The following is a 15,106-nucleotide window of genomic DNA, read 5'->3' as shown; positions in this document are numbered from 1 at the left end:
AACTCGTAGACCATCTGAAAAGTTTGCACCTTTTTTCAAACTGTAGAACTCCTTTCGAACAAACGGTAGAGAATTGGTCGATTTATGGACAGAATCATGCACGAAATCACATTCTTTTCGTTGTGTCTCTTCCACAATAAAGGTTGAGTATGGATACGCGCGTATACGTGTTAGATTAAATAGATGTATGAATTATTTCTTAGGAAACTGCTTTTATCTAAGTGCATGAAAATCTACGCTTAAGTGCCTGAAGAACATGACAACGCAGAGTAGACAAAAAACTCTCTAGAAAAACTTTTTGTACTATTTGACTATAATAATTCATCGGCAATTTCCATGCAGACACTAAAGAAATGTAGACGTACGAGTCGACAAGTTGGCTCACTGAATATCGTGTCCTCCGTCAGCGCTACTTCCTTGAATCAAGGGCGTTGTACTATCAGCGTGTCGTCGTTTTATCACATGGTACGCAGCTTTCAAAGCTCTTTGCCACCTGCAAGCAACGACAAACACGTCAAGTTTGCACCTACGTCTGTTCGGACTCATACCAACCCCTGAAACAGCTCTTCATCTTGCGTTTCGAATATGTAACTCACGATACGACCGTCGTCACCGCTGAGTTTAAAAGTTACAGAGAATTTCTCTTCTTTCGAAGTGCCTAGTAGAATGTAATTGCATGAAAGTCATTACGCATATATTATATGCATGCAGTGACAGAGTACCGGTATGTTTCGTAAACAATATGCTATCCACATTCGATATGAGCAAAAAATTTCCGTATTCTTCTAGAGAATTCGGGTAGTCTAGTCAGAACGCAGAAAAATACACCATAATTACCATATAAATCCGGTTCACGAATGAGGTCTACGCAGTACTAAAATTACTTTCTGTTTGTGCAGCTTGCATTTGCCAGTAAACTGTTGCTTCTGGTATCGCCGTGTCTCTTTTCATGCAAACCATAAATGTGCTGGTTATTTCGTTATGTCGCCCTTCTCTCTTGTCAAAAATTCCTTCCACCATCTTTTCTCCATCGTTCAAAGGCGAAAGGAGGAAATCACGGCAGTAACTGCAGCTTCGATCCGAAGATTGCCTTCCTTTCGGATGCTTTCCTTTCGTCGAGCATCCTTTGTTGCTGCACACCACGTGTTTACAAAACGTGCACTTTTTACCGCTTTTTGCACGTCTGAGACCGCACGTAAAATAAGAGTACGACTCCTTGCTACAAACAACGCATGCACTCTCGTCACTCCGCGGGCTGATGTCACACGATGCTGTGCCACTTGACCGAGCCATTGTCACGAGCGAAAACTGCAAAATAATAACCGGTTGAAGTAGGCGTAAACCTACTCTCGTGCGCACGTGCTGGAGGACATTATTAAAAACTTCTGTGCCGTTGTAGGTTGCGGCAACCGTGCCGATCGCAACAGAGACATTAGTTTCGTTTCTTTGCCAGCGGTTGCGACAGTCAAAGGCGAGAAATTTCGAAAACTGATGGAACGACGTGAAAGGCGTGGATCACTGTTATCAACCGAAAATAGACCTGAAACCGATCAGTTTGAAGTACACACGCGTCTGTTCCGATCACTTCGTAAGTGTAAAACCTTCTGCAACGGAAGACGAAACGAATTCGGACTAGATTCCGAGTCAAAAACTGTGATATATTATTGCGGGTTAGTTGTGCCATATTTCTTGCGTTTCATTCTATTCGGCGGCGTTTTATTCTAATCGGAGGCGTTTCATGCTATTCGGAGGCGTTCCTTCTATTCGAAGCCGTTTCATTCCATTCGGCGGCGTTTCATTCTATTCGAAGCCGTTTCGTTCTATTCGGAACTCCGATGTACTTTCAATCCTCCCAACTTGCGAGTCGCTCCGCCGCCCCTGCTAGGCTAGATTTACAATATGACGTTGATGACGCCCGCGACGCTCGTGCAAGACGTCGAGTAGGTGTCAAAATGCTGACGCTAACGCTGTACCATTTGATGTACAATATCATTTGATTTGGTTTTCATTTTTCTGCGTATCTCCCTCACCTAGTTGTGAGCGTCCTTGTCGGCGTCCAGGACGCTCGCAGGACGCTGTGCCAGCGTCGTACTGTGAACCGGGCTTCCCTCTGGATCTCACCCGATCATAGCCTGTCTTATGCTTTGCTGCTGTACTCTGATTCCCTGACTTATCAAGTGTCCTATCATCAGTCTGTAACCACAGTGGGGAAATTGGCTTTTAATTCGTTGACTAGCATTGTCCAGTTCGCCGTCAGATATTGTGCGTACTATGTCTCATTCGAGAATTTAAGCCAAGATCGGTCATTATATAAACGTCGTATAGTTCGTAGCAAAACACTTAGCATACTGGACATTGTAGTAGCCGAAAATCCATGATCAAAAAGGTATTGTAATTGATCTGCTGTTATGTGGTGAGCAAGTCTGCCACGTCGTGCAGATTGAATTGGCTGAGATCGGTATCCGGTTGCAGCTCGAGTTCTGCCCTGCTCCAGTAAACTACGCACGATTACAGATACTCGCTACACTAAAGCCATAGCTTCATCAATTCTTTCCCAACCAGATATTCCTGCTAGTCGGCTGAAATGTCTACTGAGTTGATCATATTGAACAGAAATTTTATCTTAACATGTCTTCATTTACTTCCTCTTGCAGACGTCTGCGCAAGTCATCTATAAGACTCTCAAGTCTTCTAGATAGTAGCTCTACTCTATCCATTTGCGACTGTATGAAGCATGGAAAAGCACAAAAGAGTATGCTATTGCAATGTAGTGACTAACTGGAATTACCTACCTTCAACTTAGAATCTGTCACAACCAACTGTGTACACTCGAGCGAAACGTCCATCCGAATAGAATGCAGCAATATACGGCATTCTGATTTCAAAACAGTTTACTTTCAGAGAAAAAAATCCGTCGCTGAAGGGGTCGCCTGGGGTGTCCAGGCACCACCCTAGATTTGGCCACGTGGTAGAGCACATGTAGGAATGTACTTTAACGCGCGTGTGACCTGTGGCCTTCCTGCGGAGAACCGTATTGAGCGTTCCTCTATGTCTAAGCGACAAGCTGCACTAACGTCTTTTGGGTTTGGTGTACCTGGCAGTTGTAGTAATACCCCACCACCCGCAACGCGTCCTGTTACTGCTGGATGAGACATACTGGCTGCTGGAACGGATGCTGGTCAACATCAGCTGGAACAATTGATTCGCGGGTCACTGCATTGAAATTCAGCGAATTGCATCCCCCATATGACCTTGGGCAGGTTTTGAAGTTTGCTAGGCAGTTGTCTGAGCAGGAGAGGTGAGCTAGCTACGCTTTTAGCTGATATTGCCATTAGCTAGCTACCTATTATACTAGTTAGAATTTATATTTTTACAAGCATGGACTGACTTATAAATATTTGGTTAAAAGTTCAACAACTATATATAGTCAACTAGACTTTCATGGTTTAAATTACAGGTTTGACGTGATTTACTTATATATTGCAGGTATGCAGTTATTTTCAATGTATACAAACCAGAACCAGACTTTGTGTTCCCCACCCATGAGGACTTTGGGAAAGAAAAGTGTTCTTCTTATGGTTGGTTGAAGAACAACAGCCTATGGCTTGTCTACTCAAAGGCACTAGATGGTGGATTCTGTCTGCCATGAGTATGGTGATAGTAACTGATTTTTTCCTTAAATCTGTCATAATCAATGTTGTATATATGCATGCCCTTATACCCCCTTAGCCTAGGCTGGCACCACCCAAAATAGATTTCTGAATCCACGCCAAGGGAAATTTCGTAAAGGTCTTGACAATCAGCGTACTGCAATTTAGCATTGTAGCGACATCGGCTGTCGGAATCTAGCAATCTGTCGCGATACCGAGAAGAACATGCCTCTAACTTATCGAAAATGTCCTGGCTGTCCTCCATGGGTGGGGTGGTCAGTTTGGCTCACTTGAGTGCAACCGGTCTAGCTAGTAAACTTGCGGGTGTGATTTGTGCTTGATTGAGAATTCAGGCTGTCTGATAGAAACGCACGGAAGCCGATAGATGCGCGTTTAGATCAACGCGCATCTACTGGCCACTACCATGTGGTCGAGAGGTGCGGGTTGATATAAACAATCCAAAAAAGCAGCACACGCTACTAAATTATAATGCATTTTAAAATTTAATATTAATGTAGCCCATATGCAGATTGTTATCAACAATGTACACATCTTAAAGTGCATTATTTCATATTCGATAGACGCATTACAGCCCTATAATTTTGTTGTATTCTAAATAAAGGAAACGTGGAACGTGCGTGCGCTCTTCCATCAGTAACTGCAATGCTGGTTTCAAAGGGGTTTCTATTTTAGGATCGTTGTCTACTACAAGTCGTGCAAACGGTAAGACTTACGAATCGACTTTCCAGTGAACTGGATACATACGAGTCATGGGTTTCTGAGGCCATACTCTTACGATGCGATGATTGCTTGTGCGTTGAAAGCGTTTTGGTATGTTTATATAATTAATTTGTTTTATGTTGCCCCTATGAGGGAACTACACCAGATGTGGTGTGATAAAAAATAAATTAGTATTATTATTATTATTGAATGATTAATAATAATTAATAAACCTACACATATACACAGTTGTACAGGCTTATTGCTATTTTCAGTAATGATATAATTGTTATTGTAGAGTTTTATTGATTTATACTTTGCACAAATTTCCAAATGATATTTTCAAAATTAATATACCCAGCTGAAGAAGGTACTTGGATTGAAACATTGTGTGAATTCATGTTATTTTGTTATGCTGTGTATGAAAGCTCTACAATAACCGATATATCATCTTATCACACACACGCACACACACACACACACACACACACACACACACACACACACACACACACACACCACCACACCACACCACATATATAATATGAACCAAAGCCAGAGATGATTAGTGAATCCTTCCAACCCCCAAATGTAAACTGTAGGGAATGTGGGGGTTGGAAGGATTCACTAAGGATGTCTGGCTTTGGTTCATATTATCTATTGATCTTGTTTCTGTTACTTTTTATACAATCCGTACATCTATTTATTTTTTCAGAGAAAAAGTTTTCATAATTCTAGTTTGGTAAGTTTTTAGGAGCGCAAAAGCGCAACATATACCTAGGGTGTACATGTCTTCATTAGGGGCCTGTACGCCTTTTGAAAGCATGTCTAAGATTTAGTGTGTTTTTATTAGCGCTAGATAATTAATCCTGTTTATATGTAACAGCTTTCGTTAGACATGATTCAGAGGTAGTTTACTCAAGTGGTCTAGAGGCTTACGGGGTATATGTTACCATGGATCCTAGCGCACGTTGCACGAATATGGATCCTAATTGTTGGTGCCTTTGCATTGTTCTTTCTTCTGTACGTGTATAATTGAATATGCAACGGCAGTTGGAAAGAACTTGGCTTAGTAGCTATAGTCAAAGCCATAGATAATCACATACGGGATATGCATTGCAAATATTGGGTTTCCGTATAAATTGCTATGTGTACGTAATTCTATTTGTCAATTTTGCGACGCAGATCGCAAACAATTTCAGACTAGACCGGACAATGGCAAACATGATCGAATTACGCAGTTTGGGTGATACACTCTTTCATAAACGCGTTTGGCCTATCTGATTAGCTTTTCGTCCATTGTCTCTGGTTGCCATGGACAAGCACTCGTAAATACTGCTCCGTGATTGGCCCAAACTGTGCAATAGTGATGATGACGGTCAGTGGATCAAATCTGTATGAAAGAAACACAATTTTTAATTAACATTGATTTTGATTTTTCTAGTTACCAAAAGAATAGAGTTCGGGTAATTCTAAAGCGTTTTCTCAAGTTTCACAGCCGTCCCTAACGTCCAAAAAGAGATATCCGTAGAGGAGAAGAAGAAGAAGAAAATTGGCACATGGGCCTCAGAGGCCAGCAACTGTTTCTAGGTTGTTAGATGATCAGTGACCAAAACAAAAATTTTAGTCTTCATTTAATGTTTTCTAAGCGTGCAAAAGACGACCACGTCCCCACAATGCTCCATAACCAGGGCAATCCCCACGTACAAGGTACTACCATACCCTGTGATACAAAAATCATGGTAGAATGAAACACAGTATCTGACCGTGTGTTACAAGTGACCATGAAACCATCTCAGTTGGCAACACCCACCTGAAAAGGTATTGAGAAACTGTTGGTCTTTAATTAATTAAAAAATGACGTATGTTTTGTGTCTCTAGATGATCTATTAACTATACAACAAACCACAGAAAACCCTAATAAAGGTAAAGTGATGTTAGTGGTTTTTTGCTTTACATTGTGAGAATGTAGTTTACAAAGTCAATGCTAAGGCTATCATTGCAGTTACTCACATGTGCTATGGATCAGTGATTATCCTATAAGCAATCTGTGAATGCAAGACACTTAAATTAATATCTTCTACACTGTTTGCATTTATTGAATCCACTACAACAAGTGGATTTCAGGTTTTACAGATACTTAGGTTAAATACCATCCTGAAAGCATACACAGTTAATTAGTTGATCATCAATCACAGTGTTCGAAAAAGTGGTCATCAAGTTGCCATTTGATGACTATCTGACTTCATGTGACGACCAATTATTCCGGCGAGGTTGCCATCCTGGGGACTAGAGTCACTCTATGGTTGACCCAGTGAAATTTTGTTTTTCTGCTGTAGAGTAGAATAGTGAAATTGCTCAGGTCAGGCTTGGGGTGGCACCTTTGGCATCCTGGGATATTGTTTACTTAGCAGAACAATCATAATCATTGTTTCATATTTATGAAATATTTGTAACAGTCCAAAACTCCTTGGTGACAGAAAATTCTGTGAAGTTGCCAAGGTGACGACTACATTTGCCATAAAATGTTGAACAGTGCCAACAGATTCTTAGGTTAGAGAAGCTAGCAGTGCAAGACTCAAAATCAATACATGTCTTAATTAACCATTAAAACATGGTTTCTCGTGTGATTTAACAGTATGTTTTCATATTTTATCTAGTCCAACCTGGACCTCCTACCAAACTTAAAATCGTATCATTTACTGCTATGACTGCTCTTTTGAAATGGGAGAAAGGATTTGATGGTCATTCACAAATCAGTGGATACAAACTGGAATACAAAATAGGAACGAGTGCGTGGCAATGGTTTTCTGGATTGAAAATTCCTCCATCGACAGAATTTGTGGTTGAGAATCTTGTACCGAATACAAGCTATAAATTCCGAATAAAAGCCTTCAATAATGTGGGTTTTAGTGTGTGGAGCAAACCATCACTTGTTATCACAACTAAAACACAAGGTAAGATTATTGAATAATTGTTTGATCACAATAGGAAGTCCCAGCCAGACTGAGAGAAAGCAAGAGAATACCATATGTATGTAGCTAGTATATCTAACACACCCAAACTAAAGTAGTATATGAGAAGGCTACTCATGCTTACATTCGTTTTTTTTTGCAATCAAATGAACCAATAAACTTTATTGCTGTGACAGTCCCTATGATAAGTCACTATTTCTTTGACTGCTTCAATCCTCTCTGCAGTATCATTTTATCGACATCAGAGTCTATATTTTTGTGAACCTGAAAGTGCTCTCATTGTAACTGCATCAACTACGGTTTCAAACAGTAGATCATTGCTTTTCATCGATGTGGTACGTGTTATTGTCACTGCCACCACAGAGCTGTCGCAAGGCACAGATTGCCCAAGCACTAACAAATTATATGATGGATGACTTAATTCCAATTCCAGATATCTTGATAGCTGTAGATAGCAAACTGTGTATTGTTGCTTACAGAGGACAAACAGACTCATTGGTTATTTCTGGAGCTGACACTGAACGGCCCCATGGAATGGGTAAGTATATATAGAATCATGTTTTCTGACATAAGCAAATTAGCAGCCATGGCATGTTGTAGATGGAGCAACAAAACCGACTTCAAAGTCAAAGATAAGAGGTAAGCATCTATGTGAAATGTTGTACAATTGCTGGCAGTGACAGATGTAAATGTTACAAGGGACAGATAGAGACCTGGCAAGCAGTGGGATACAAGCACCAATTGGTGTATCAGATAAAGTCGTTGTGACTGAATCAACAGCACAATCCACCTCTAGAGGTTATGGTTTTTTTCACAAACTAGCGTACTTGTTAGTAATATACAAGAATCGTTGTAGAATGAAACACAGTATCTGAACGTGTGTTACAAGTGACCATGAAACCATCTCAGTTGGTAACACCCACCAGAAAAGGTATCAAGAAACTGTTGGTCTTTAATTAAGTAAAAAGATGACGTATGTTTTGTGTCTCTAGATGATCTAACCATTATACAACAAACCACAGAAAATCCTAAAAAGGTAAAGTGATGTTAGTGGATTTTTGCTTTACAATGTGAGAATGTAGTTACAAAGTCAATGCTAAGGCTATCTATCCTTTCAGGTACTCGCATGTGCTATGGATCAGTGATTATCCTATAAGCAATCTGTGACCGCAATACACTTAACTTAAAATATCTTCGACACTGTTTGCATTTATCAGATCCACTTCAAGAAGTGGATTTCAGGGTTTTCAGATACTCAGGTTAAATGCCAGCCTGAAAGCATACACAGTTAATTATTTGATCATCAATCACAGTGTTTGAAAAAGTGGTCATCAAGTTGCCATTTGACAGCTAACTGACGTCATGTGACGACCAACTATTCCAGCGAGGTTGCCATCCTTGGGATGAGTCACTCTACCCAGTGAAATTTTGTTTTTTCTGCTGTAGAGTAGAATAGTGAAATTGCTTAGGTCAGGCTTGTGGTGGCACCTTTGGCGTCCTGGGATATTGTTTACTTACCAGAGCAGTCAGTATCAGTGTTTCATACTTATGAAAGATTTGTAACAGTCCAAAACTCCTTGTTGACTGAAACTTTTATGAGTTTGCCAGGGTGACGGTTACATCTGCCATAAAATTTTGAACACTGCAATCAGATTCTTAGGTTAGAGAAGGTAGCAGTGCAAGACTTGAAACCAATGCATGTCTTAACCATTAAAAATGCTGTTTCTCGTGTGATTTAACAGTATGTTTTCATATTTTACCTAGTCCAACCCGGACCTCATACCAAACTTAAAATCGCATCATTTACTGCAACGACTGCTTGTTTGAAATGGGAAAAAGGATTTAATGGTCATTCACAAATCAGTGGATACAAACTTGAATATAAAATAGGAACAAGTGCGTGGCAACGGTTTCCTGGTTTGAAAATTCCTCCATCGGCAGAATTAGTGGTTGAGAATCTCATACCGAACACAAGTCATAAATTGGAAATAAAATCCTTCAATGACGTGGGTTCTAGTGTGTGGAGCAAACCATCTCTTGTTATCACAACTAAAACACAAGGTAAGGCTATTGAATGATTGTTGAATGTTGTAGATGTAGATAACAAACTGTGTATTGTTGCTTACAGATGACAAAACAGACTCATTGGTTATTTCTGGAGCTGACACTGAATGGCCTCATGGAACGGGTAAGTATATATAGAATTATGTTTTCTGACATAAGCAAATTAGCAGCCACGGAATGTTGTAGATGGAGCAACAAAACCGACTGCAAAGTCAAAGATAAGAGGTAAGCATCTATGTGAAATGTTGTACAATAGCTGGCAGTGACAGATTTAATGTTACAAGTGATGGATAGAGACCTGGCAAGCAGTGGGGTACGAACACCAATTGGTGTATCAGATGAAATCGGTGTGGCCGAATCAACAACACAATTCACCTCTAGAGATTAAAGTATTTTCACAAACTAGTGTACTTGTTAGTAATACACAAAAATCGTGGTAGAACAAAGCACAGTAGCCTCGCAAGCCAGGCTCTTCCGCGCAGTCGCTGAGCTAACCGCACGTGAATCACACGAGGAGGAGGAGCTTTTACCGGAATTGCTCCAGCGCGAGAAGAGCCTGGTCGCTTTCGAGAACGTCATAGTGACGTGGGACCCCCGATCCGGTTTCATAGCTTGATAAAGCTAATTCGATTTCCTAAAGAGCTCGTTTATGTAATTGCGCTGATACATGAAGCAGAGAGGTAGCCCTCCGCGGAGAGCACGTGAACACGAAATCCAGTGAAGCCGTTGATGGACGAAGTGCTGGTGAATAATGAGCGTAGGAATGGCCTACATGGGACTGGTCCGCTGAACCTACACTCTCCAGCAACGTTTCGTTCTACTGAACTCATCTGCAGGTTTGCGCGAATTGAAACAGACGTAGAACTATTCACCACTCCTGCGCGTCTACTCTGACATCTATAGCCTGTGGGGGAAATGGTGTGAGAACTGCCGGCCCAGTTTCACTCAACGGTTCATGAAAACAGTGGCCTAGAGCTTGTTGACCTCTCCACATCATGATCAGATTGGCGTGTATTGCTAACGCAGTCTATGTGACGGTACTTTCCACTCAGCCAGCAGCACTTTTGTACGATATTGACTCTCCTCACGGTGAACTGGAAACATCTAGGCATGGGAAAACAGCAGTGCAGTGGACCTACCATGTTCAGGAAGTGTAGAGTTGACTCGTAGTTGCACGTGTACTACGTACGACTTGTTTCAATGCACGGTTTCTGACTGCTACATATATACACTAACCGCGTACAATGAGTTCATTTCTCAAACTACCGCGCTGCAGATCTAGATTCGGCGGTGTGCTGTTGGCGAAACTGAATGCTGAAAAGGAGTCGTGACAATGCAGAATATTACATGGCTGAGCTGTCTACATGCGAACTACAAGCGAACGATGATGTCAACTACGTACTTCGTGCAAAACAAGCAAGTGCGTGAAGCGATGTCGCGTGTTCTCAACTTTCCTACCTACATTCTTACCTAATAGAATTAGCTTTATCAAGCTATGAAACCGGATCGGGGGTCTCACGTCACTATGACGTTCTCGAAAGCGACCAGGCTCTTCTCGCGCTGGAGCAATTCCGGTAAAAGCTCCTCCTCCTCGTGTGATTCACGTGCGGTTAGCTCAGCGACTGCGCGGAAGAGCCTGGCTTGCGAGGCTAAAAGCACAGTATCTGACCGTGTGTCACAAGTGGCCATGAAACCATTTACACACACCAGAAAAGGTATTAAGAAACTGGTCTTTAATTAATTAAAAGATGACGTTTGTTTTGTGTCTCTAGATTATCTAAGAACTACACAGCAAACCACAGAAAACCCTAAAAAAGGTAAAGTGATGTTAGTGTCTGTTACCATACAGTATGGGTATGTAGCAGCTAAGCTTACAAAATCAATCCTAAGGCTAATATTACTGTGACATTCACTCGGATCAGTGATTACACTTATATGTTTCTGTTGACATTTTTGCATTTATTGGATCCACTTCAAGAAGTTGATGTCATGATTTCAGATACCCATGTTAAATGCCAGCCTGGAAGCATGCATACACAGTTCAGATACTCTTAGGTTGGAGAAGCTATAGCTAGCAGTGCAGGACTTCAAACCAATACATGTCTTAGCTATTATAAACATGGTTTCCCATGTGATTTAACAGTACATGTTCATTTTTCTAGTCCAACTCGAACCTTCTACCTAACTCAAAATCGTGTCATTTACTGCAACGACTGCTCGTTTGAAATGGGAAAAGGATTTGATGGTCATTCACAAATCAGTGGATACAAACTGGAATACAAAATAGGAACGAGTGCGTGGCAACGGTTTTCTGGATTGAAAATTCCTTCATCAACAGAATTTGTGGTTGAAAACCTCGTACCAAATACAAGCTATTGATTCAGAATAAGAGCTTTCAATGACGTGGGCTCCCATTGTGTGGAGCAAACTAACACTTGTTATCACAGAATTGGTTAGTTTATGGACAGAATCATGCATGAAATCGCATTCTTTTACACATCCACAATAAAGATTGAGCATGATACGTGCTTGTTAGAAATATGAACGTGTATAATTCGAAGATCAAACACAAAACATGTGTGTTCCAACCAACTTAATTAACACACATGTATAAATAAATGTATGAATTATTTCTTCCAAACTCCTAACAATTTGGAAGAAACCGCTTTTATCTAAGTGAAAATCTACGTTGAACAGCCTGAAGAACATGACAACGCAGATTGGACAAAAAAGTCTCCAGAAAAACTTTTTGTACTATTTGACAATACTAATTTATCGGCAATTTCCATGCAGACACTAAAGTAATGTAGACGTACACTGTAGGAGTCGACAAGCTGGCTCACTGAATATCATGTCCTTCGTAAGCACTACTTCCTTGAATCAAAGGGGTTGTATCATCAGCGAGTCGTCGTTTTATCACATGGTATGCAGATTTCAAAGCTCTTTGCCACCTGCCAGCAAAAACACGTCAAGTTTGCACATGCGTCTGTTCGGACTCTTACCAACCTCTGAAACAGCTCTTCATCTTGCGTTTCGAATATGTAACTCACGATACGATCGTCGTCACCGCTGAGTTTAAAAGTTACAGAGAATTTCTCTTCTTCCGAAGTGCCTAGTAGAATGTAATTGCATGAAAGTCATTACGATTATATCATATGCATGCAGTGACAGAGTACCGGCATGTTTCTTAAACAATATGCTATCCACATTCGATATGAGCAAAAATTTCCCGTATCCTTCTAGAGAATTCGAATAGTCTAGTCAGAACGCAGAAAATACACCATAATTACCATATACATCCAGTTCACGAATGACGTATGTACAGTACTAAAATCACTTTCTGTTTGTGCAGCTTGCATTTGCCAGTGAACTGTTGCTTCTGGTTTCATCTTGTCTCTTGTCATGCAAACCCTATATGGGTTGGTTATTTCGTTATGTCGCCCTTCTCTCTTGTCAAAAGTTCCTTCCACCATCATTTCTCCATCGTTTGAAGGCGAAAGGAAAAAATCACGGCAGTAGCTGCAGCTTCGACCCGAAGAGTGCCTTCCCTGTAGACGCTTTACTTTCGTCGAGCATCCTTTAGTGCTGCACACCACGTGCCTACAAAACGTGCAGATTTTACCGCTCTTTGCACGTCCGAGACCGCACGTACAACAAGAGTACAACTCCTTGTTACAAACAACGCATGGGATTCCACTCTCGTCACTCCACGGACTGGTGTCACATGATGATGTGCCACTTGACTGAGACATTGTCACAAGCGAAAACTGCAAAGTATAGTAAACTTGCGGGTGCAAATCACCCCGATTTGTGCCTAACTGATTGAGAATTCAGGCTGTCTGATAGAAATGCAATTGCTGATTAGCCGCACATGACGTGTACGTCACGCGATAGTCACGAGCAGGTCACGAGAAGTAGCATATTGTCGGCACCTCTAACCGCAAAAACGCTTTCTAAGTAAAATCTATTTATTAAGTCGTAATTTTGAATATTATTCCGGCGAGCGCTAGATTTCCTGCCCCTGGTCCGCCGTCTCTGTATACTACAACGGAATCTAATACAGGAACTCCCGTATAAGAGTTGACTTGACTCCCGTATGCGGTACCACCGACTCCCGTATTCGATACCATCGACTCCCGTATGCGATACCACTGACTTTGCATGCGATCAACTGCCGTTCGCTAAACTCCGTAGACATATGCATGCTACGCTTTAAATCGCAGCAAAGCAATTGACACTCATGCAATTAGATAGCTGCAATCCAACTCTAATTCGCTGCAAAATAGCTGAGCACTGCATGCTGTGATCTCATTGACATTTCTTCTATTCTAGTTGCTCTAACATACCACGCATATATCTACTCTTGAACAGAAACCATCAAATTTTAATACTTAAGTTAAACCTTTTGTAACATAAAATTTCTATTTTGATATCGAAGTTACAATAGTGTACAAACACTGGTCTGAATAAAACTTCTAATGCCCTTCCTTCAATTGCCTCTTGCTAAGAGAACAACAAATTTTTTAGAAGGACTAACTGAAATCATTTATCCAGTTTGTAGAACAATAGTGACATAGATGTATTTGGTTACTCTGTTACCATCTGCAATTGCTATTCTGCAACTCCAACCGTGCGTATCTATATTTCAAAAAGACATCTCACAACTTAATTATTAATGTGCAAACATTATTGAACTATAAAATAGAGTACTATACTATAGATCATTGCAAGCTGTAGTACATGAAATGTATTATTATTAGCCTAGTCATGTGACGCGCGAGCGCTGCACGGAGGAGCAAGGCGAACGTCTGGGGCAGAGCCATATATATATATATATATATGGCTCTGGTCTGGGGACGAGGCTACACAATAATTTCTAATATTTTAACTACCAAACTGAAAGCCAGTTACATCACAGCACAACCATTTTGTCACCTTCAGGACAATGTCAGCGATCGACACTGACAACATCCTCAGCCGGATTGTCCGCCCTCGTCTGAGCTCTAAGTGACACACCAAGGTTAGATGTGTGTAGCACCTCTAGCTGCGCAAGCATTGTGAGTCACGTCACCATCAGATACAAACTAAAAAGAGCAACGGCCAGAACAAGTACTCGCTCCTGAACAAGCAAACATTGAAAGTCATCATGCAAACAATCTGCCAGTCAGAGCAGCTGACAAGCAAGAACATAAAATTTCGACACAAAAATTATAGAAATACATGTTTGTTATAAAAATATTTTAGGTACAATCGGACATGCAACCAATCTAACAAATAGAATGATGAGCAAACAAACCTGAAAAATTTAACTTCAGCGAGCTGCAGGTAGTTAGTTCCAACCAACTGAACTTTCACAAATCGAGCTTGAACGGCTGTGGACAATGTACAGAATAAACAAGCATTACGTCATCTCTGTGATGGTGACAGGAAATGTTATCGCTACAAGAATCAAGAAAAGTGAGATCAAAACTATGTAGCTGATCACCACAACAATCAACTCGATTAGATATGGTAATGGAGTATTTGCTTCCAAAATCTACTTTCCACCAGGAACCATTATTATTTGTCAGACAATCTTTACAGAAGTCAATTCAATTATATATGGTGATAGTGGCAATCTCTGATTTATCTCCCAGATCAACCTCCCACCATGTCCGCTTGTCTCTATTTGTGTGTCACTGATTTTCAATTACAATT

General features: G+C 40.8%; 2 protein-coding genes and 2 long non-coding RNA genes across 9 annotated transcripts; 2 read left to right on the top strand and 2 right to left on the bottom strand.

The window, feature by feature from the left end:
• Positions 1-294: 294 nt before the first annotated feature.
• Positions 295-1,443, bottom strand: LOC134177466 (uncharacterized). The gene is made up of 4 exons (XM_062644245.1): positions 885-1,443; positions 723-803; positions 553-658; positions 295-493 (listed from the first exon to the last, which is right to left on the bottom strand). Exons 1-4 carry the CDS (start codon positions 1,291-1,293, stop codon positions 382-384), a joined length of 708 nt encoding a protein of 235 aa, XP_062500229.1. The 5' UTR covers positions 1,294-1,443; the 3' UTR covers positions 295-381.
• Positions 1,444-3,029: 1,586 nt separating this feature from the next.
• Positions 3,030-4,475, top strand: LOC134177422 (uncharacterized). Its single transcript, XR_009969512.1, has 3 exons — positions 3,030-3,298; positions 3,487-3,649; positions 4,344-4,475. It is a non-coding gene; the product is annotated as an uncharacterized LOC134177422 (long non-coding RNA).
• A 619-nt stretch (positions 4,476-5,094) lies between these two features.
• LOC134177421 (uncharacterized) lies at positions 5,095-11,939 on the top strand. 5 transcript variants are annotated; one of them, XR_009969511.1, is made up of 15 exons: positions 5,095-5,748; positions 5,815-5,960; positions 6,020-6,191; positions 6,252-6,296; positions 7,031-7,327; positions 7,825-7,883; positions 7,946-7,984; positions 8,045-8,143; positions 8,202-8,276; positions 8,338-8,381; positions 9,110-9,406; positions 9,474-9,533; positions 9,596-9,634; positions 11,182-11,226; positions 11,572-11,939. It is a non-coding gene; the product is annotated as an uncharacterized LOC134177421 (long non-coding RNA). The 5 variants fall into 5 exon arrangements; XR_009969509.1 differs by lacking the exons at positions 11,182-11,226; positions 11,572-11,939 and adding an exon at positions 9,694-9,866 and having other exon boundaries at positions 5,100-5,748; positions 7,031-7,215; positions 7,284-7,327; XR_009969508.1 differs by lacking the exons at positions 11,182-11,226; positions 11,572-11,939 and adding an exon at positions 9,694-9,866 and having other exon boundaries at positions 5,101-5,748; positions 6,020-6,080; positions 6,150-6,191.
• A 209-nt stretch (positions 11,940-12,148) lies between these two features.
• On the bottom strand, positions 12,149-13,349 carry LOC134177275 (uncharacterized). Of its 2 annotated transcripts, none has more exons than XM_062644061.1 (4): positions 12,747-13,349; positions 12,586-12,666; positions 12,416-12,521; positions 12,149-12,360 (listed from the first exon to the last, which is right to left on the bottom strand). In XM_062644061.1, the coding sequence occupies exons 1-4, from the start codon at positions 13,159-13,161 to the stop codon at positions 12,249-12,251; spliced, it is 714 nt and encodes a 237-aa protein (XP_062500045.1). In that variant the 5' UTR covers positions 13,162-13,349; the 3' UTR covers positions 12,149-12,248. The 2 variants fall into 2 exon arrangements, with proteins under 2 accessions (XP_062500045.1, XP_062500044.1); XM_062644060.1 differs by having other exon boundaries at positions 12,738-13,348.
• Positions 13,350-15,106: the final 1,757 nt, after the last annotated feature.

Source organism: Corticium candelabrum, chromosome 3 (genome assembly GCF_963422355.1).
Source record: "Corticium candelabrum chromosome 3, ooCorCand1.1, whole genome shotgun sequence".
In the NCBI taxonomy this organism is placed as follows: Eukaryota; Metazoa; Porifera; class Homoscleromorpha; order Homosclerophorida; family Plakinidae; genus Corticium; species Corticium candelabrum.
Note: the sequence above shows the minus strand (reverse complement) of the source record. Positions and strands in the feature narration are given on the sequence as shown.

Excerpts from the sequence above, each read along its gene's own strand:
- LOC134177275 (XM_062644060.1), bottom strand. The coding sequence starts at position 13,161 with ATGTCTCAGTCAAGTGGCACATCATCATGTGACACCAGTCCGTGGAGT. Across the intron at positions 12,667-12,737 it reads ACAAACAGAAAGTGATTTTA|ACTATTCGAATTCTCTAGAA; the intron begins GTACTGTACATA and ends CGTTCTGACTAG. Across the intron at positions 12,361-12,415 it reads GATGAAGAGCTGTTTCAGAG|GTGGCAAAGAGCTTTGAAAT; the intron begins GTTGGTAAGAGT and ends TTTTGCTGGCAG.
- LOC134177466 (XM_062644245.1), bottom strand. The coding sequence starts at position 1,293 with ATGGCTCGGTCAAGTGGCACAGCATCGTGTGACATCAGCCCGCGGAGT. Across the intron at positions 804-884 it reads GCAAGCTGCACAAACAGAAA|ACTACCCGAATTCTCTAGAA; the intron begins GTAATTTTAGTA and ends CGTTCTGACTAG. Across the intron at positions 494-552 it reads GATGAAGAGCTGTTTCAGGG|GTGGCAAAGAGCTTTGAAAG; the intron begins GTTGGTATGAGT and ends CGTTGCTTGCAG.